At 35.9% G+C, this 23116-nt stretch overlaps 1 protein-coding gene across 3 annotated transcripts in view; it reads left to right on the top strand.

Moving 5' to 3' along the window:
• DNAH14 (dynein axonemal heavy chain 14) overlaps window positions 1-23116 on the top strand; it is a 506458-nt gene that overhangs the window by 436042 nt on the left and 47300 nt on the right. For 2 of the 3 annotated variants that reach the window (XM_050760224.1, XM_050760215.1), the window contains exons 28-30: window positions 11480-11678; window positions 16678-16914; window positions 18827-18912. In XM_050760224.1, coding sequence (XP_050616181.1) covers window positions 11480-11678; window positions 16678-16914; window positions 18827-18912 — 522 coding nt within the window. Of the gene's footprint in view, window positions 1-1987; window positions 2219-2777; window positions 2900-5222; window positions 5468-10985; window positions 11405-11479; window positions 11679-16677; window positions 16915-18826; window positions 18913-23116 lie in introns of all 3 variants that reach the window. The other variant, XM_050760305.1, reaches the window with a different exon arrangement.

Here is a 23116-nt window from a genome sequence, read left to right as displayed (position 1 = left end):
AAGCTTTGAACAACATGATCAGCAAATGGACTGAATGGGAATAGAGCACCGTAGCCTATACCTGCAGCTGACACATTATATGCAAACACATATAGAACTGCCAAATTGACCATATAACAGGCCACAAATCAAGTTTGACCAAATGTCAGAGGACTGAACTCCTACAGAATATGGCATCTGATCAAAGTGCAGTTAAGCTAAAAGTCAATAATTAAAAGATACTTTGAAAATCCCCATATTTTTGAAATTAGGAAATATACTCCTAAGATAACCGCAGAACAAGATTGAAGTCAGAAACTTTAAAATGATACACTGGTGAAAGATTTTCTTTTGAGATTGGGAAGATGACAAAGGGATGTTCACTATCTCCACTTGTGTTTACTGGAGAGTCTGGGCAGTGAAGTAAGGCAAGGGGAGAAAAGATATTAGCATTGAATAAAAACATAAATTTTTGGAGGTGATATATTATGTATTTATAAAATCCAAGAGAACCTATAGATATATCATGAGAATTAATAAACATTTAGCAAACTTTCTGAAATTAACAAAGTCAAATTGCGTTTCTCTTCAGCAGCAGTAGTGTACAATGTTTTTAGATACCAATGACCTAAAATGGTATCTAAAACACATCTTTTGCACATCAGAATGAATCTCAAAAATGTGAAAAATTTATAGAAAGAAAACTATAAAATACTAAGATGCATTTTAAGAAACTTAAATAAATGAAGAGTTATACCAAGTTCATGAATTGGAAAACTCAATATTCTAAAGTTACTAGACTGACCTATAGATTCAGTGTAATCCCATATATATACACACATATATACATATATATACACACATATACATATATGTATAAGACTACACATATATATGTATATATGTAGAGAGACCTCAAGCAACACAACAACATGAATTAAAGCCAGACACAGAAAAAGATGGAAGATTTCACTTATCTACAGTTCAAAAATAAGCAAAACTAAACTATCATGTTTAATAAAGAAAAGCATAAAAGTCTGGAGAATGATTCATTTTTGAAAATAGAAACTCTTCTTTGCTATTGGGCTCAGGGCATGTTTCTCTCACCACAATCATGTTTACTCCTGTCTTCTTTGCCTGTATTCAGATGCAAGCTACACTCCAATCAATAGCAATACTTGTATTTTTCAGGATTCTTCATCATCTGTCCTATTTCCTTTTACATAGAATTTGAGAGCATGCAGTTCTTCACAGGCATAAATGAAAAAACTTTCCTCTGTTCTCAAACTAAAAAGTATGTTTGGCTCCTCCTGGGGAGACCCCTGCTACCTTTTGCTGGAGGGTTTCCTTGGTGTCCTGTTTCTACTCTTACCTCCATAGGCTTCTTGGCCTTTTTCTCCCAACCTGCTGATACTGCCATGAAATTGGAGTGGCAGAAAAAGAGAGGCCATGTAAAGAGTCAAAGCTTACCAGGCTTGAAGTCAGCTTCTGAGTCAAATGGTAGCTCTGCTTCTTATTCTGACCTTAGACAAGTATCTAACGTCTTTTAGCCTCAGTTCCTCCATCTTAGAAATAAGGGTTATTATAGTAATTTCACTACCTAGTATATATGTATGTGTGGTTGGCAGTTGGTAGGGGCAAAATAAAGTAGCTGTTATTATATTTGTATACTTCTGTATTATTGCATATTTCATATATGCATTAGAGTCTAAGAGCCTTAGAAGCAGGTGCTGTATCTTATTTCCTTTGTGTCCCCCTTGGCATCTTTGTTGTGATGGGCATTATAATGTCCTTATTGTTGAACACAAAAATGTAATTTAGTGCATAATTACTCAGCTTCCCAAAAATTTCATATCTGTTTCTTTAAACTGTTCATTTCCATAGCATTTTAAAACAGTATTTCTTTTTCTAAAGGCAGTGATTCTGTAGGATCTTTTAGTACCCTGTAGGATACTAAAGATGTGAAGACATTTACAAAATAGTGAAAGTACTAATGATTTCGTTGCAGATCAGCCGATGGCATAATCAGGGACTACCTCATGGTCAGTATTCAGTAGAGAATGCCATCTTGATCAAGAATGGCCAGCAGTGGCCACTGCTGATTGACCCACATAGGCAAGCTCACAACTGGATCCGTCAGATGGAAGGATCCAGGCTGCAGAAGCTCTCCATTGAAGACAGCAATTACACCAAAAAAATTGAAAATGCTATGAAGACAGGAGGGAGTGTCCTCCTGCAGGTAAGTGGGCAGTATGGCCTAATTTCCCTTGCAGCTGATACATATGTTGTATGCACTGAGCATAAAGGCTAAAAGTTTTCAGTGACACATAACTGTCAGGGAAAAAATAATAACAGACATACACACATATATACTTAGAGACAGAGAGTGAGTTTTCAATGCTCAGTTCTCTTACAGCTGTCTTTCACTGGAGTCCAGATATTTAATAAAACTTAAATTTTTTAATTTTAATTTTTGTGGGTACATAGTAGGTGTATATAGTTATGGGGTATATGAGATGTTTTTGAAACAGGCATACAATGTGTAATCACATCATGCAGAACGGAGTATCCATTCCCTTGAGCATTATCTTTTGTTACAAACAATCCAATTATACTCTTAGTTATTTTTAAATGTACAATTAAATTATTATTGACTATAGTCACCCTGTTGTGCTATGAAATACTAGGTCTTATTCATTCTTTCTAACTCAACATTTAAATGTTTTAATGCTGCTTTTTTTTTCCAACCAATTTGTTTTAAGATGATTTTTCTTATTTTTGTCTATTGGGTTTTTCAGAATCTCCTTGAGACAATAGCTCCAGGCTTAAAGGCAATTCTGAAAAAGGATATCTATCAGAAAAAAGGACACTATTTCATAAGGGTTGGTGACGCTGAGATCGAATACAATTCAAATTTTAGGTAATGTGCCACAGCTAAATTGAGTCAAATGTGTATGCTTTTTAAGATAAATAATATTGAATGCCTTGCATTCAGTCCTGTTAAGCTTCTACATGGAGGAAAAAGTAAGATTGTCTTTGGAATATTCTTTTTGTTTTTGTGTTGGCAGAAGTATTCATCAGTATACAGAAAAGATAACCGAATTGTATCAAGTCACTCCAAACCAACACTTTTCAAACTGTGCATGATGAAACCTGTGGGTTTTATGAGGAGTCTTCAGAAGCTATGCAGAGAGGAGCAAGCGAGAAGCCTGGCTCTGCTTCATCTGGAGAAGCTCTGTTTGTTCTGTTTGCCTAACATTTTATTTGGGCGACAAAAGTTTCTGCCTTTTTAAAACACACACACACACACACACACACACAAAATCTATATTTAATATCTAGAGCAAAAAGAGATTTTTGCCTAGGAAGATAAAAAGCATTATATCCATGTTCCCAGCAGTAAAGGGACTCCAGGAAATGGACTCGCACTAGCCAATTTCACACAGCACTGTTACATAGATTTGATTACCATAAAAATGTGACTCCCAAGAAGTAAGATGTTTGAATTGTTCATGGGCATTCTCTCCTTGTAGGCAAAGCCACAGGAAAGGCCATTTATAATAAGAGCCTTGCTGGGTAAGCAAGTAATTGGCAAAGGAAACTAGAAGACTTTAGCCATCATCAGCCTGGTGCTTTTAACTTATTCCCAGGAATTCTGACGTACTGACTCCTTACCAAGCGGTGCTGACTCAAACCTGTTGGTCAGTGTGTCCTCTCCCTTGTGCAGGGCTGCAATCTCTCATGAAATTATTACTCCTTAGAATTCTCTCTTCTGTGGCCAGGCGTGGTGGTGCACGCCTGTAATCCCAGCACTTTGGGAAGCTGAGGCAGGTGGATCACCTGAGGTCAGGAGTTCAAGACCAGCCTGACCAACATGGTGAAACCCCTGTCTCTACTAAATACAAAAAAAAAAAAAAAAAATTACTCAGGTGTGGTGGCGCATGCCTGTAATCCCAGCTACTTGGGAGGCTGAGGCAGGAGAATCGCTTGAACCTGGGAGGCGAAGGTTGCACCTGGGAGCCAAGATCGCACCATTGCACTCCAGCCTGGGCAACAAGAGCAAAACTCTGTCTGAAATAATAATAAAGATAATAATAATTCTCTCTTCTGTTAATAAAACAGTTTCCAAAGTACGTTCGTCAAAACATTTCCATGCTGTAATAGGTGTCACTCAAAAAAGAGATCCCAAGGCTTCTTAAAGTGGGCTAAAGGTAACAGTCCTACAGGACTTAAAACCCCTTTATTCACCAAACCCTCTCCAGAAAATAGTGTTGTATAGACTACACTTTGGAAAACACTGCATTAACCCATTCTTTTTTCTTACTGGATATAATTTGTTTGATTAAGTAACAGCGCTAAAAATGCTAATGAAGTAACAGTGCTAAAAATGCTAATTTTCCTGAGTAGATAACCCGGTCCCCATGTTAGGAATGTGTGTTGAGAAGGTGCTGGAGGGCACTGTTGTAGAGGGCAGGCTTCAGTGATGGACCTCACTCTGTCACTTTCTGGCCATGTGATATGGGCAATTTATTTAATATCATTAAGCTTCAATTTCACTCTTCATAAAGTGGAATGAAGAATTGTCTCTGCTTTATTAATCTGCCCACTCTTCAGTATGACTGCCACTGACACCACCCTGCTCCACGCCACCATCATTTCTCACATGTTACCCAGTCTCCCAGCTTCCCTCTTGCTCCTCTGCCTCTCCTCCCAGGCTATTCTCAAGATGGCTGCTACATCTTGGGTACAAGGTACACTGCTCAGGTGATGGATGCACCAAAATTTCAGACTTCACCACCATACAATTCATCCATGTAGCTTTACCCCTAAAGCTATTGAAATTTTTTTTTAAAAAAAGACAGCTGCTAGAGAAGTCTGATTTAAAAAGACCTTGTCACTCCTCCAATCCCTCCATTGGCTTCTCAACTCACTAAGGGTGAAAACCATGGTTTTCACAATGATCTAGTGGCAAGTCAAAACTTCTACTGTTTAACATTTTCTATACTCTGTCCTTATGTGTAAACTAAACATAGCATGTACACAGTCTGTGGTTGTATTTTTTTAAGACTTCAATGCAAATGTATTCACATAGTATACATTGAAAGTGTACTTTGTATACAAAACTGAAAAACACTAAAAATCTTGTGTACTTCCAGGAAAAATGCTTTATGTATTTTTAAATAAATTGTTCATTTTTTTCTTCTATATGTTCTTTGAATAACTGGTGCCTTTCTCATGTTTAGGTTATACTTATCTACAGAAATAGACAACCCCCATTTTCTTCCATCAGTTTATAACTTTGTTACTATGATCAACTTCACTGTAACATTCCAAGGTTTGCAAGATCAACTCTTGTCTACTGTGGTAACTCATGAAGTTCCTCATTTAGAAGATCAACGTTCCAAGTTACTGGAGAGTATTTCCCTTGATGCCGTAACTCTTGAAGAACTAGAGGAAAAAACATTAAATTTACTGCAGAAAGCACAAGGTAAGTCAAGATATTTAGTGATAGTAAGAGATCTTTGCAACGGATAGAATAAAAAGTTATGAGAACCAAATTTTGAATTTGAGCCAAAAATAGCAAATCTCCATTTCCACCAGATAACTGATAAAGGTAGGTGAATCACCCCATTTCTAAACTTAAACATTGTGAATTTTGGTGTCCCTCAGTTCCACTTTTGCTTTAGCTCATTGTGTTGTAGAACATTTGCCACCCTGTAACTGGTATAAGTTGTAAGACAAATTTTACAGAGTCTAGTTAGTTCCCCCCATGTCTGTACTTCAGGTACAGACATCTGTTATAGGTCTCAAGTTAGATTACAGAGACTGAATGATTGGGCTTTCCCCAAGTATTAATAACGAAAAGATATTTTATTTTTTATTTATTTATTTATTTTTTTTTTAGACAGTCTCACTCCATCACCCAGGCTGGAGTGCAGTGGCGCAATCTCGGTTCACTGCAACCTCCGCCTCCTGGGTTCCAGTGATTCTCCTGCCTCAACTTCCTGAGTACCTGGGATTACCAGCGCATGCCACCACACCCGACTTAATAACTAAAAGATATTTTAAAAGCAAATAATCCAGTGACTTTTATATATCCCATTAAAACATGCTGTTGGCCAGGCACGGTGGCTCACGCCTGTAATCCCAACACTTTGGGAGGCTGAAGCAGGCGGATCACCTGAGGTCAGGAGTTGGAGACCAGCCTGACCAACATGGAGAAACCCCGTCTCTACTAAAAATACAAAATTAGCCGGGCTTGGTGGTGCATGCCTGTAATCCCAGCTACTCAGGAGGCTGAGACAGGAGAATCGCTTGAACCCAGGAGGTGGAGGCTGTGGTGAGTCAAGATGGCGCCAATGCATTCCAGCCTGAGTTAAGAAGAACGAAACTCCGTCTAAAAAAAAAAAAAGAAAAAAAGAAAAAGAAAAAAAAAAAAAGACTGTTAATTAAAGTAGCAGTAGAAATTATTTTCCTCTCCAGCACAAAAAAATCTTTACTGCATCTAAACTTCAAGAAACATAAATTCCTAAGTCACACCGATGTAGGCCCCTAACTCAACTGTGATAAAATACAGTTTATCTAACAATGGACTGCCTTTCTGTTTTAACTTGTGACTCATTGGAACCTGAAGGTTTCTCAAACACTTTAGTCCTCAAGAGTATGTATAGAAATCATCTGTAGAATTTATTACTTTTCTTTCTTTTTGAAAAATACAAATGCCCAGTGGCTACCGCCACAGACTTACTGAATCTGAACTTCCACACATTGGGCCCTGGCTTATGTTTATTTTTGAAGCTCTCTACACAATTATTATGTCCGCTTCTGATTACATATTATTTGTCTAATCTAAAGCCCATGGTCTGAAATGCAAGTCCATTGTTACCAGATACTGTACTAAAACAAATTAAAAGCTAGTTTTTTTTTTAAGGCAAAATTTTACCAATAGTAATAATTAAGAATGTAATTTTTGAAAGATGAGGAAACCAAGTTTGATAGGGCATGAAGCACCCATACCTTGGGAGCAATATTGACTATTTCAAACATAAAAGAACCCAGGGAATTAAAAAAAAAAAAAAAAAAACTACTTGATGATGAAGTCTCACCGACTGAGCAATCAGAATCAGAAAGTGGAAGGAAACCTGAGTGCAGTAACCTCACAGTTCCTGCAGAGAAGCCAATCCATCCTGTTTGAAATTCAAAATGTATTTTTATTTTTTTAAATAGAGATTGAATTCTTTCATTGCTTTCATCATCTTTTCTTATAATCTTAGAATAATGTTTTAGAAACTAATATATATTATATTCAAGAAATGTTTACCTGAGATTCAGCAATTCTGTTTATTCTTTTTCTTAATTCCAGTAAAGGTAAATTTACTAGTTACTTAAAACACAGTATTTATAGTAGGATCCATTTCTCATAAACACACACACACACACATATTCTGTCTGTTTATCAATCCATTTACTTACCCTTCTATCTGCACATATGTATAGAGAGAGATACTTTGGATGATGTTACCTATGTGTTAACACTGGAACTTTTGGGGCAGTGATGCCATGGGTCCCACCCCCACCCCTCACAGCCTGGGTCCACATTTGCCCGCTTGCCCCTCCTCTCAGCCAGCGCTCACAGGTGCTACTACGTGGTAGCCCGTTCTTTATCATCCAGAGCTGGAACCACATTCACCGTGCTGCCTTGGACTTCCCGGAAGCAAGACAGATCTGTCTGTCTTGTATCAGTGCAATGCCTTGTATCAGTGCAGTGATGAATTTGAGCCGTTCCCACATTGTGGTTACAAACCTTTCTCCACCGAAAGGATATGGCTCCCCGCTATTAGACATTTACCTTAATATTGACATTTCTTCCCTAACAAATTGCTGCAAGTAACAGCACCTTGCTGCGACGTGTGGCCGAAACAAGAATAACTTTGATGAGGAGTTCCAGTGTTGCCTCTGTAAGGTCTGCTAAGATGTGCAGAAAACACTGACTTGTTCAGCATGTTCTTAACCTTTAACAAAGAACTTACATTTTTATGGCATACAACTGCCTTAGTTTGGGGAAATGATTAAGACCTTAGGAGACTTTACATTTTGTTTAAAACCTCAAACAAACAAAAGCTTCAGTAGGGAGAGTAGTGGGGAGGGCATGCCTTTCCTCCTAGGATCCTCCTGAGTGTTGCTGCCTTAGCATGCCATTGTCTTAACCCAATTCCAAAAAGAGATATGTGTTAAACAGAGAATTTTTAAGACAAATAAAGTCTATAACTCAATTTTTACAACCACGTTTACAAAAAAAAGAGCTCAAATTTAATTATATCTTATATTAGAAATACAGGCAAATCCTCATTTGGAAGCATATTTTTATTATGAAATGTTAAATACACATTTATGCCTGGAGGACCTGACTTTATTCCTTTCCAATGTTAATTATACCTAATAAGATGTTTCTTTATAACACATGAATAAATTGTGCTTCTAGTAATAAGGCTAACTACATAGACAAGGCTTCTGTATCTGTTTTTTTTTGTTTGTTTTGTTTTTTGTTTTTTGGTTTTTGGTTTTCTTGTAAGACTGGAGCCATTGGCTGGTAACTCCTTAGGGAGCAAAACATCTAAGTATTATATAATATACATAGAAGGTGACCATCAAGATTCAGAAGCACAGCCACTCCCATTTTATGAACCACTCATATAACAAGTCATATTTTGCTATAAACTTCACCTGAATTGAACAAAAGATGGATTTCATGAGCTAAGTGAAAAGGTGTTTAAGATAACACTCATTAGGGCACTATATGCTTTTATTGTGCCTTTGCTGTTTATTCTCTACCATTTGTTCCTTGTGGTAGAGTCTGGGTATTTTTTAAAGACTGTGATCTTTGAGTAATAGTGGTTTCAGTAAAAATTGTTCTGGAAAAAAACTAAATTAAGAGACACCTTGATTATATGCATAATTTTTCCTCCTCCTTTCTAGGATTTAGTAAAACTAGGCTTTTTGTTTGTTTGTTTTTTAACTTTTAAGTTCAGGGCTACAAGTGCAGGTTTGTTACATAGGTAAACTTGTGTCATGGGGGTTTGTTGTACAGATTATTTCATCACCCAGGTATTAAGCCTAGGACCCATTAGTTATTTTTCCTGATTCTCTCCCTCCTACTACTCATCACCATCTAATAGGTTCCTGTATATGTTGTTCCCCTGTATGTGTCCATGTGTTCTCATCATTTAGCTCCCACTTACAAGTGAAAACATGGAGTGTTTAGTTTTCTGTTTCTGTGTTAGTTTGCTGAGGGTAATGGCCTCCAGTTCCATCCATGTCCCTGCCAAGGACATGATCTTGTTCTTTTTTATGGCTGCGTCGTATGTACCACATTTTCTTCATCCAGTCTATCACTGATGGGCATTTAGGTTGATTACATGCCTTTGCTATTGTGAATAGTGAAAACTAGCCATTCTTATGTTTATTTATTTATTTATTGAGACAGTGTTTCGCTCCATTGCCAGGCTGGAGTACAGTGGCACAATCTCGGCTCACTGCAACCTCCACCTCCCAGGTTCCAGCGATTCTCCTGCCTCAGCCTCCCAAGTAGCTGGGACTACAGGCACGCACCACCACACCCAGCTAATTTTTGTATTTTTAGTAGAGAAGCAGTTTCACCATGTTGGCCAGGATGGTCTCGATCTCTTCACCTCGTGATCCGCCCTTCTCGGCTTCCCAAAGTGCTGAGATTACAGTTGTAAGCTACCCACTGCGCCTGGCCGAAAACTAGCCATTCTTATTGCCTCTTATTTTCTCTTTGGTGTGACTGCCCAACCTCTGTGGGAAATGGTGTGATAGGGTGAGTACTGTGAGAGGTGGTCCATGACTTAGGTCCAGACATTCCTGTAAAAGCTTCACCTGCATCAATAAGAATATGGTACACAGATTGTGGAATATACTAATTTCATTATTCCCAGCAATAGTCATATCAAGCTGAAATACTGTGTTTAGTTCTGGATGCCACATTTTTAAAAGGCTCGTTTCAAACTAAAATGTGTCCAAGGGCAAGAATCAAAGAGGGCTCTAAAAATCATATCATAAGAAAAAAGCAGTTGAGGAAAATGTGGATGTTTAGCCCATAAAACAGAAGAGTTTATAATGGAAACCTGAGAGCTCCCTTAAATAGGTGAAGGGAGTAGATTTATTATTTGTACTTTCTAGAGAAGTGCTTTTTCAAAAGGTGAGTTGCAATCTGTTAGTGGGTTGAGAAATAAATGTCATTGGCCATGATCAGTTTCATATGTTTAATAAAATAGAATACAAAATATCAGAACACATCACGTGAAATAATGGCATACTTGTTATTTTTTGAAAATTGATTTTAATATTCTGTGTGTATAGTGGGTCATACTGTAAATGTATTCCTTATCATGGAATGGTTACTTATTATATGCCTGTAATAAAAATAGGATCCACCAATACTAAAGTAATATAAAGAAGAGATGAGGGAGTGGGAAGTGAGGTGTACATACTATTAATCAAAATCTTTTTTTTTTTTTTTTTTTTTTTTTTGAGACGGAGTCTCACACTGTCGCCCAGGCTGGAGTGCAGTGGCCGGATCTCAGCTCACTACTGCAAGCTCCGCCTCCCGGGTTCACGCCATTCTCCAGCCTCAGCCTCCCGAGTAGCTGGGACTACAGGCGCCCGCCACCACGCCCGGCTAGTTTTTTGTATTTTTTTAGTAGAAACGGGGTTTCACCGTGTTAGCCAGGATGGTCCCGATCTCCTGACCTCGTGATCCGCCTGTCTCGGCCTCCCAAAGTGCTGGGATTACAGGCTTGAGCCACCGCGCCCCGCCTCAAATTCTTATTAGAAATATTACCTAACTTCATTTAAGAGCCCATGTCGGACATAAAGCCAATAAGAAGCCAACAGTAAAAACCCTTACACAAAGAGTGCAGAGTGAGGAAATAGCCATTTACTGTTACAGTAGTCTTTATTTAACTTCACTTTTTGTTTATCTTTAGGATACGCGTTAGATGATGAAGAAATTATAGATACCTTAAGAAAATCCAAAATGACATCAAATGAAATTTCAAAGCGCATTGAAGCAACAAAAAAAGCTGAAAGTGAAATCCAAGCAATACGTAAAAACTATCTCCCCATTGCAACCCGAGGTGCCCTGCTCTACTTTCTAGTAGCTGGTCTCACGCAAATCAACTACATGTACCAGTTCTCCCTAGACTGGTTTCATCAGGTTTTTGTTTTGTCAGTAGTTTCCAAAAGCAAAGAACAAGAACATAGTTTTAAAAGGGAGAAAGTGTCTCCAAAAGAAGTTCATGAGATTATAAATATTTCAAAAGAACCCAACTTGGAAAATGAGAAAAATCTCTTAGATAAGCATATTAAAAGTGCAATAGATGTGTTGACAAAAAGTATTTTTAAGGTGAGACATTCTTTAGTGTGGATTTTACTTGTTTATTTAATCTCACTGGATTAATATGTTATATTTTCCCTATAGGTGGTTTCTTCAGCTCTATTTAATGAAGATAAACTTTGCTTCTCTTTTCGGCTTTGTACTGCAATCATGCAAAATAATGCTAATGGAAATCTAATACAGGATGACATTGGATTCCTACCAGAAGAAGAATGGAACATCTTTTTATATTCTGGCATATTGATAAATATTAAAAGTGCATTATCCCAGTCTAGACTTACTAGTAAGTAAAAGTTATTATTCTGGATTCCGTAAAAGTCCATTAAAAGTGTGTTTCCTTCCACTAAGGTGCTCCAAGTCAATGCCTCTATAATTGATTAAAGTAAAAGTATCTTGAGGTCAAGCACCTCCACTGTTACTCAATAATTTTTTAATGAATGAATGAATACATAAATGATAATTGCTATGATTATTATAATCCTAATCTACAAAGCAGAATATCTAATGGTAGTCAACAGGAGCACACCCAAACATAAACACTGATTGGATACCTTCAGGAGTTAAAAGTTCCCCCACCCCTAATTACAGTTGCCCTCATTTTCTTATGAAAACTTGGTTGAAAATTTGAAATGCAAAAGTCATGTTTATCCAAAAAGGTTAGACACAATTATTTAATTATTGAATCTTTTAAATGTTTCTATGTTGTATTTTTATTATGTTTATTATCTAAGCTGTGGTCAAATACATATAACATAGAATTTATCATCTCAATTTTTAAGTGATATTAAATACATTCACGTTGTTATGCTGTAATTTGTAAATTTTAAGTCTGCAAAATGGCAGAGTAGGATGCTATAGGCTCCCTTCCTTCACAGAGATACCAAGGTAACAACAATATACAGATCAGAATACCTCTGTGAGAACTCTAGAGATCAGTTGAGAAGCTACAGCATCCAGGCTATTGTAAAACCAAGAAGAGACTCCAGTGAAAGGGGTAGGAAATTTTCCATCATTTGACACATGCCTATTCATGCCCCTCCCTCTTTGTGGTATAATGTGGAACAACTGACAGGAAATACCCCATATCAGAGCTCTTCCCTCAGATAGAAACAAAAGAGTAGACAGTGCATCCAGTGTTCTGGCTTGTCTAGGGGCCTCCCAAAGGACTGGTTTTTGTCTTGCCTGACTCAGAATATTGGCAAGACTGGCACTGGAGCTTGGAAGCCACTAAAATCCAGATGCAAGCAGCACATTAGACCTACAGTTTCACAGGGAGAAATTAGGGGGAGCAAGGGATTAGAAAAGGTTAAAAAGGTCTTAGAACCTCCAACTAGGCTGGTTGGTGAGGGTTTTCCCCTGCACAAAGCCAGTACCAAAGACTGGGAAAGGTGGTTGTTTTTTCAGATGCCAACCCCGGAAAAAAAGATATTAAGGCAAACAAAGAAACAAGGGGAAATGGTCCAATCAAAGGAACAAAACGAAGCTCCAGAAACCAGTCCCACAGAAATGCAGATCTATGAGCTGCCTGACAAGGAATTTAAAATAACTGTCATAAAGTTGCTCAGTGAGCTAAAATAAATAAATAAATAACAGAGAACTAAATAAAGTCAGTTAAATGATGCATGAACAAAATGAGAATATCAGCAAAGACATAAAAACTATAAAAAAGAAGGAAACAAATTCTGAAGGTGAAAAATGCAAAATCTGAACTGAAAAATTATTACAGGGGTTCAACAGCAGACTTAATCAGACAGAACAAAGAATCAACAAACTTGAAGACAGATCATTTGAAATTATCAAGTCAGAAAAGCAAAGCAAAAAAAAAAAAAAGCTAAAAATTTAAAAAGCAAAAAGAGCCTAAGGGACCTATAGGATGCTATTAAGTTGACCAATATATGCATTATGGCACTCCCAGAAGAAGAAAAAAAGAGAGAAAGGGGTAGAGAAATTCTCTGAAGAAACAGTCGCTAAAAACTTCCCAAATCTAAGGAAAGAAAAAAACATACAGGTTCAAAAAATTCAAAGAACTCCACTAGGATGAATCCAAAAAGAAACACAGCAGACACATTATTATCAAACTGTCCAAAGTCAAAGACAATGACAGAATCTTGAAAGCAGCAAGAGAAAAAGTTATTTGTACATACAAGGGAGCTTCTATATGATTACCAGTGATTTCTCAGGAAAACCTTTGCAAACTAGAGGGAGTGAGATATATATTCAAAGTGCTAAAAGAAAAAAACTCTCAACCAATAATACTATATGTGTCAAAACTGCCCTTCAAAAATGAAAGAAAAATTAAGATTTCTCAGATAAACAAACATTGAGGGAGTTTATTACCACTAGAAATGCTCTCCAAGAAATGCTACAGAAACTCCTTTAAGTTGAAGCAAAAGGATAATACACAGCAACATGAAACTATATGAAAAATATAAGGTTCTTCAGTAAAGGTAAATATGTGGAGAAAGATAGTAACCTGTACTATTGTAATTTTGGTAAATGTAACTTAAGTTACAAAAACATTTTTTACTCTATAATTATGTTAATGGGTATGCAATATATAAAAATGTAACTTGTGATATCAATAACATAAGGGGGGGTGCTAAAGCCCTAAATTAGTAGATTTTGGTTTTTTTGAAGGCATAGTTTCACTGTCACCCAGGCTAGAATACAGTGATGGGATCATAGCTCACTGTAGCCTCCAACTTCTGGGCTCAAGTGATCCTCTCGCCTCACCTCCCAAGTAGCTGGGACTGCAGGCACATGCCACCATACCCAGCTAATTTTTAAAAATTTTTTGTAGAGATGAGATCTCATTATGTTGCCAGGATGGGAGTAGAATTTTTGTATGAGACTGAAGTTAAGTTGTTGTCAGTTTAAAATAGAATGCTATAAAATTAAGATTAAACTATGTAATTGCAATAGTAACCACAAAGAAAATATCTATAGAATATGCACAAAACAAAATGAGAAGGGAATCAAAGTATATCACTATGAAAATCAACAAAATACCGAAAAAGGCAATAAAAGAGGACAGGAAGGAAGAAAGTTACAAGACATACAGAAAACAACAAATGGCAATAGTAATTCCTTCCCTATGAGTAATTACTTTAAATTTAAATGGATTAAACTCTTCAATAAAAAGGCACAGATTGGCCGAATTAATTTAAAAAACAGTATCTAACTATATGCTGTCTACAGGAGACTCATATCTAAAGGAACACATAGGCTGAAAATGAAAGAATGGAGAAAAATATTCCATGCAAATGGTAACCAAAGAGAGTAGGAGTGGTTATACTAATATCAGATGAAGTAGACTTGAAATCAAAACTGTTACAAAAGACAAAGACAGGTGTGAGATAATGATAAAAGGGTCAATTCACCAAGAAGATATGTAGTAATAAATGCTTATGCACTAAACCTCAGAGCTCCCAAATACATGAAGCAAACTTTGACAAATTAAAGGGAGAAATAAGACAGCGACCCAATAATAGTAGGAGACTTCAGTACTCCATTTTCAGTACTGAATAAAACAATGAAACAGAAGCCGTAAGAAAATTGAACAACATAGTAGATCAACTGGATCAAACAGACATACACAGAGCTGTCTTCCCAATAACAGCAGGATGTACATTCTTCTTAAGTGCACATAAACATTCCCCAGGAGAGACCACATGTTAGACCATAAAACAAATCTTAACAAATTCAAGAAGTCATACCAAGTGTATTTGTCAAACACAATGAAATGATACTAGAAATCAACAGAATGAAAACTGAAAAATCCACAAAGATGTAGAAATTAACACACTCTTAAACACCCAGTAGGTCAAAGACTAAATCACATGGGAAATTAGAAAATACTTAGGGACAAATGAAAATGCAACCTATTAAAACTTAGGGGATACATTGAAAGCAGTGCTAAGATGAAAGTTTATAACTGTAAATACCTACATTAAAAAAGAAGAAAGTGTACATAACTTTTACCTCAAGAAACTAGAAAAACAACATATTAAACCCAAAGCTAGCAAAAGGAATGAAATAATAAAGACTAAAGCAGTGATAAACAAAATAGAGAATAGAAAAAGAATAAACAAAACTAACGGTTGGTGTTTTGAAAAGATCAACAAAATTTGCAAACCTTGAGCTCAGTTAACTAAGAAAAAAAGAGAGAAGATGCAAATAATAAAAATCAGGAAAGAAAGGGACAACATTAAAGTAGATTCAGAGAAATAAAAAGATTTCTAAGAGACTACCGTGAACAATTGTATGCCAATGAATTGGATAACCTAGAAGTAATGGATAAATTCCTTGTAGTCTACTGAGACTGAATCATGAAGAAATAGAAAATCTGAACACACCAATAACAAGGAGATTGAACAGGTAATCAAAAACCGCCAAAAAAAAAAGCAAATTTTAGGACCAGTTGGCTTCATTGAATTCTACCAAACATTTAAAAATTAACATAAATTTTCCTGAAGCTCTTTCAAAAATTGAAGAGACAGAAACACTTTCTAACTCATTCTGTGAGGCCAGTATTATTCTGATACCAAAGCCAGACAAACATACTACAAGTAAACTACAGACCAATATTTCTGAATAACATTGATGCAAAAATCCTCAGCAAAATACTAACAAACCAAATTCAACAGCACATTAAGAAGATTGTACACCATAACCAACTGGGATTTATTCTCAGTTCCACAACAGTATTAATATCTTTAACACTACCAAAGTGTACACTTAAGAATGGTTAAGATGGACTGGGTGTAGTGGCTCATGCCTGTAGTCCCAACACTTTGGGAGGTCAAGGTGGGAGGCAGATCACTTTAGGCCAGGAGTTTGAGATCAGCCTGGCCAACATGGCAAAAAATACAAAAATTAGCCGGGCATTGTGGCACACACCTGTAATCCCAGCTACTTGTGAGGCTGAGGCACAATAATCGCTTGAAACCAGGAAGCAAAGGTTGCAGTGAGCAGAGATCGCACCACTGCACTCCAGCCTGGGTGAGAATGAGACTCTGTCTCAAAAAACAAAAACAAAAAAAGGTTTAGAATGATAAATTTAGTTATATTTTTACCACAATAAAAACAATTACCTCTTATGTAATTTTTATATAAAGTAGCTTTCTGTTTTATTTATGTAAAATATATTTTTATTTCTATAAAATAGTTTTTATATGAAATAGCCTAGCAGCACATCTTTGTCAAGTATCTACTTTGTAATAAATAACTAAAAGGTAAAGGGCTTATCTCTTCTAATGTGATCATTTTTCTTTTTTTATTAGGCACATTTGAAATAGATGAAAGTCAGCATCTTCAGTGGCTGTCAGATTCTAGGTGGAGGCAGTGCCAATATGTCAGCGCTCACCTGGAACCATTTTCACTTCTGTGCAAATCCCTTTTATCAAATGTATCACAATGGGATACTTTTAAGAACAGTAAAGCAGTTTATTCTCTGATCAGCACACCTTTCTCTTCAGAAAATGCTTCATTGGAGGAAAATACAAAACCACCAGAGGAGAGTAAGAAAGCATTCAATGTTTTAACCTAACTTAAGTATGTGTGTATGTGTATGGATTTTCAATTTGTAAATGTCGCACAATATCTTACATTATGAAAAAATTGAAGGGAGGAATATAACTACATTTTAAGCATGCACATGTTATTCAATATAATCCTCATAACAATCCATGAAAGGATTATAAAGAACTTCATGAGAAAATCTGATTAGAAATCAGAATTTCAGAGAGATTAAATATACCACACTAGTTTCATTACACCATGCTAGTTTGGAATCTTGGATCTGAACAAACCTACATATATTGTTCATTTTAACAAATGTGTATTTTTAAAATTACATGGGAAAGGATCTTACCTTAAATTCAAATGTCTTACTATTTTTAGCACATCTTTTTCTTTTTCTTTTTCCACTTCGAACTCTCCGTTTTTCCCTACTACCTTCACTCATAACACCCCCACTCAGATTACAACCTAATTTGTTTCCTTCCACATTTTTCTCTACTTCACTTCCTGATTTTTGCCAAAATAAACAATTATATTATGCAATAACATGAACATCCTTATACATTTTTCCTTTGCTTTTATTTCTATAAGATAAATAATCAGAAGTGGAATTGCTGGAACAAAAGGAAATTATTTTTATGTTAACAGTTGCTGCCAAGTTGCTTTCTTTAAAAGTCTATGATAATTTATATTTCCACCAGCAATATGAATGCCCATTTTCCATAGGAGTATTGATTTTTTTTTAATTTTGCCCATCTGAAAAGCTTAAACTCCCATTAGTGTTATAGATAATTCGCTTTTGTCTTATTATATGTATTAACATCTATATTCAAATATTTTTCTGAATTTTTTATTGTCTATTGAATTTGTTTTTATAGTACCTATGCTATATGTGTTTAAATGTTTGTATAGTCAATTATGTCTATTTTTTTCTTTTATACATTCTTGATTTCAGGTTCTTATTAAGGTCTCCTCCTCCTGTAGAGTTTTCTCTTTAAGTTGTTATCATTTTATTTTGTTGCATTTATCTCTAATATATGTGGGACCCATAATTTATTATACTGTAAGAGTCAGCAACTTTTATTTAAAAGAATTCTTTATTGACCCTTTTTGTAAAGTGAAGATCTTTTTATTTTGCAAATAACCCCAAATTATCCATTTATAACTATACCTTCATGTATCATGAACTTTTCTTAAGATCAACACATCAATATTATCTGCATTCAAAAAAGCCATTTCTATAACCTAATTTGTATTTAAAGTTAGACATTGGGAAAATACCACAGAAATAAGAGGTAAGTAGAAATGATAACCGTATCCAGGACAGCTGGAAATGAAGACTAGAAGACCTCCCACCTTGCAAAAAATTGTAATCCAGTAGGACTCTATTGTGGTGGTAGGAGGGGTCAGTATTAAATATATGTAGATAGATATAATATTTAATTTTTCAAAAATTTGATAATCTGGTTGCATTTCCATTTGGTTCTCATTTCCCATATCTGTTATAGCTGGATGAATAGAAATCTCCAACCTCTACTCTTATTAGTTTATATTCATCAGAAAGACACCACATATACAGGAACAGGTTATAATGTGTTGACTGGCTGTGCCTTTGGCTTCTCATTTTATTTCTTCATCTGTCCATCATCTTCTTATATTACTATTCATTCACCACTTCAGTCGGTCCAAGTTGAAACTTAAATCTGTCTTAATGTCTCCGTCTTTCGAGGTGTGAAGTGCAGCTAGTGATGCCGTAAAGCTTACGGAAATAAAGCTCACTTTAAAAGTCAGCCATGTTGAGAAAAAAAAAAAACTTCATAATTTTATAACAGAAATGTTCATTGTGATATCTTTTAATGATAAAAAGTATTTGACTGTTAATCCCAGTTTCTTTCTCTAAATTACATCTAGCTGAACTTTTGAATGAAAATAAAGAAACATGTAATCCTATAAATTTTCCCTGGGAGAAACTCACTTCATTTCAAAGACTTATTTTGGTAAGATATCTTATGAGGAAATATTAATATTCTAAATATTTTGAGTGCTTTATTAGTAACTTAAGCCCTTCAAAATTAAAATTTTACAAGTCAAATGTATTTTTAAAGTACCTTTTGTGAACGTTAATGTGAGAGGGAAACACACCTCCCCTTAATGCTTCTTTCATATGGAGAGTCCAATGTGAGGAACATTCCTGGAGTCCCTCTGTCCCCTCATTTGTTCTTCCCTAGAGAGGAGGACTCATAGCCCTGTCCCTTTTGGGATTTGTCTGCCTATAACGAGCATACTTTCTGGCTGCTTCTCCATGCCATAAACCATACAGGAACAGACCTTGGTCCTGTAGGGAGAGGCCAGTGGCTGACCAGCACTACTTGTGACAGGTAAGTCTGTCTAATTCTAGATTCTGTATCAGGAAGCACATTGTTGCCTCATACCTAAGCCACATCCACCAGCATGACCTTTATTATTAATAAAATGATATTTTTGCCCAACACCTCTATTTCTCAATTGTTTCGGAACCTGGCTGAGGGTAGAGGTGGGTGGATTATGGGTATGCATGGGTGTCATTTATTAGCACCCCTAACACATGAAGAATTTAGTATGTGTTAAGCACTTTACATATATTATTCCAGTTAATACTTATAATAGTCTTGGAAGGTAGGCACAATTATTTCCCTCATTTTACAGATTAGGAAACCAAGGTTTATAAATTGCCTAATAGAGCCAGGTTGAATCTCAGACAGCTTGGCTCTCATATCTGTGTTCTTGGCAGTCATACTATATTATACTTTCCAGGGTAGATTATCCTAAATTCATCCTTATTGCCTTAAAAAAATCTTTATTTTGACATTTATTCCCTAATTTAGTGAAGGGAAAATCTCTCACCTCATTTAAATTCCTTAAATCCTTAATTTCCTGAAATTCTTGAAAATGCTAACCTGGACAACCAGTAATCCTTTTGATGTCTGCCTTAAACTTTATTTTTGCAACACTTTAAAAATTTGCTCTATGTAAAGATTGCAAAATATGACTGCATCTGGCTTATAAACATGTTTTATTTGGCCTGAAGTTTTGTTTGATTTTTTGCAACTTTTCAGGTGCAATTTATTACTAATCAAATGGATTTGAACCTGTGATCTTGCTTAGAAGATTTCTGTCTTAATTCATTTGGGTTGCTGTAACAAAATAGATTGCTAAAACCCAATAGATTGGGTAATTTATAAACAACGGAAATGTAGTGCTCACCACGCTGGAGGCTGGGAGTCCAACATCAAGGACCCAGCAGATTCAGTGTCTGGTGAGGGCTTGCTTCATGGGTGGCATCATCTTGCTGTGTCCTCACAACAAGAAAGTCTTTTTCTTTTCTTTTCTTTTTTTAAATTAGGTCTCACTCTGTCATCCAGGCTGTAGGGCTGTAGTGCAGTGGTGTGATCATAGCTCACTGCAGCCTGAAACTCCTGCCTCAGCCACCTGAGTAGCTGAGACTACAGGTGTGCATCACCATGACAGGCTAATTTTTTAAGAGATGAGATCTCACTATGTTGCCCAGGTTCCTCAAGACTTATTTATAAGGGAGCTATCTTTATAAGGGAACTAATCTCACCCTCATGACCTAATCCTCTCCTAAGTTTCCACCTCTTAATACTGACACATTGGAGATTAGGTTTCACCATACAAATTTGGAGGAGACACCAGCATTCAGACCATAGCAACTTCTAAGTTTTTAAGCAAAAATAACTAAAATAAATATCATATATTTTTTTAAAATTATATGTATACATATCTTGAAGTGAGTTGTTTTCTGGGTTTATTGTGATAAAATATAGATACATTATTTCATTTAATCTTCATAATAATCCGTTTTAACCCTTTAAGCATGCAATTCGGTGACACTTAGTATATCTACAATGTTGCATAACTATCATCCTCATACCTTTCCAAAACTTTGTCATTGTCTTAAATAGAAATTCTGTACCTGTTAAATAATAACTCCCCAGTCTCTCCTCCTGACAGTTGCTGGCAACCACCATTCTGCCTTCTGCCTCCCATCATGCTTATGTCTGGCTTATTTCACATAGCATGATGTTTTCAGAGTTCATCCATGTTGTACCATGTGTCAGAATTTCCTCCCATTTTAAGGCTGAGTAATATCCCATTGTGTGTACATATCATGTTTCATTTAGCCATTAATCCATTGATAGACAACAAAGGTTTGTTTCTGCCTTTTGGCTATTGTGAACAATGCTGCTAGGAACATTGATACACACATTTGTTTTTTGTTTTGGTTTGAGTTTGGATTTTTTTTATTTTTGAGCCAAAATTTGAAAATTGAGAGATTTCAAATAAAAATCCAGATTTCTGGCCTTAGGCAACACTGAGCCCACATCCCTCAATGGCAGCAATAGCTAGAGCTGAGTAGTGTCTGTCCCTTTGGCCCAGTGCACTACAGTCTTCACTGCTCCCTGCTACTTCCTGACACTGCAGTTGAATGTTAGTTGCCATTTGCAAATATGATGATATTTGCATCTTTATTTTTCTTTTAGAAGAGGATTTTCTTCTTCTATCCAACCCACTTCTCTAATTTTTGTTATCTACCTGACTACTTTAGACAGACTGATACCTCTACTCTACATGTGGATTATTGACATAGTCGTGACATGAAAATATATTTAAGCTATATTAATTGACAAATACAAAATATTGAACAATCTGTACAGAATAACTTCATTTGTGGAGAAAGGGAGGGAGGGGGAGAGATGCCTGTATATGTGTTGAAAATATCTAGGAGGAGCCATAAGAAACAACATATCTGGGGATATATCTGGGGAGTAACAATACAAGAAACAATGTATCTGGGGAGTAAGACCTTCACTTTTTCATTTTTACCTTTTTGCATTGCTTGAATTTTATGTAGCAAGGATGAATTACCTGAACAACAAAAATAACTAGATTTTAAACCTGTGCCACATTATCTTCTCCCAGTAAGTTCCCAGTGATTTTAGTTTATGAACTAGAAATTTTATGAGTATAGTGATCCTATCTTCCAAACCAGAAGTTAGAAGTCATGGTCTGATCAAGTGTTGAGTGTATGCATAGGAAAACTAAGTTAGATATTTAAAACTGAGCCTGACCTGTAAGAGTTAGAAATTGAGATTGTCACATAAAAGATTAAGTTAAAATATATTAGAAAGAAGCTTGCCCTGGAGAAGGAGAATTTCTCAGAGTTCCATGAAGACAAGGACTTTGCCTAGCTTTTCACCCCTCGCCACTGCTATAGCCTATTGGACTGAAAAGAGGGTGTGAATGAGGACAATGAGGGGATATAGACATGCAGAAAATTTTCAGAATGATTTGTGGTTGCTTAGGAGCTAGTGAAATTGAATTCAACAGAACTCTGTTTATTCTACCTTCCGTTTCTCACCTACCTCTAAAAAAAAAAAAAAAAAGCCTCAAGGTTTAAATTTACAACAGTGGAGAAATGTAACAAAATCTTGATTAATCAATTGAATAAAAAGAGGAGCTAGTGGCACGTTGGTGACAAAAAATTATGATGACCATTTGGGAGCATAGATTCTCGACAGTGATGGTATCGGGGAAACACCTAATCATTTGTTTCACTCAACGATTCTAACACGGTCTCACTAACTGGATATTCTGAGTGAACTCTGCTATTAGACCTAAAGTCTTTGTGTGCTGCCTATTTTCATTTTTAAAAAATATGATACATATAATTAAAAGAAAATTTTAAGAATAATTTTTCCAAAACATAACAGAAAAGAGCAGAATTCAGCATAATGATTAAATGTGCTGTGTTAAATATATAAAATTGCCAATATTTGACAGTTATTGAAAGGTAAAAATGGCAACTTCCCATGGTCCAACCTGGTACATCACACAGACACACAGACATGTGTAGCTTCAGTTTTGCTTTAAATGATGGAGTCCCAGATGTTGAACATGTTCAGGACATATTTTATGGTCATTAGGTAGAGAAATATCATGTAAGTGATTTGTGTAAAACAGTTTTTATGAGAAAGGTCTTTCCTCTGAAGTTTGCAATGATTTCCAGTATACCCTGAACCTCTGTTTACTACACATTTGCACTGTTTCCAAAATCTTTTAGTCCATCTAGCATTCTTTTCAGATTTGTATTCTAATTGCTTAAACATATAAAGATTGTGCTATTTGTTTTCATTTTATTAA

Source organism: Macaca thibetana, chromosome 1 (assembly GCF_024542745.1).
Source record: "Macaca thibetana thibetana isolate TM-01 chromosome 1, ASM2454274v1, whole genome shotgun sequence".
NCBI lineage: Eukaryota > Metazoa > Chordata > Mammalia > Primates > Cercopithecidae > Macaca > Macaca thibetana.
Note: the sequence above shows the minus strand (reverse complement) of the source record. Positions and strands in the feature narration are given on the sequence as shown.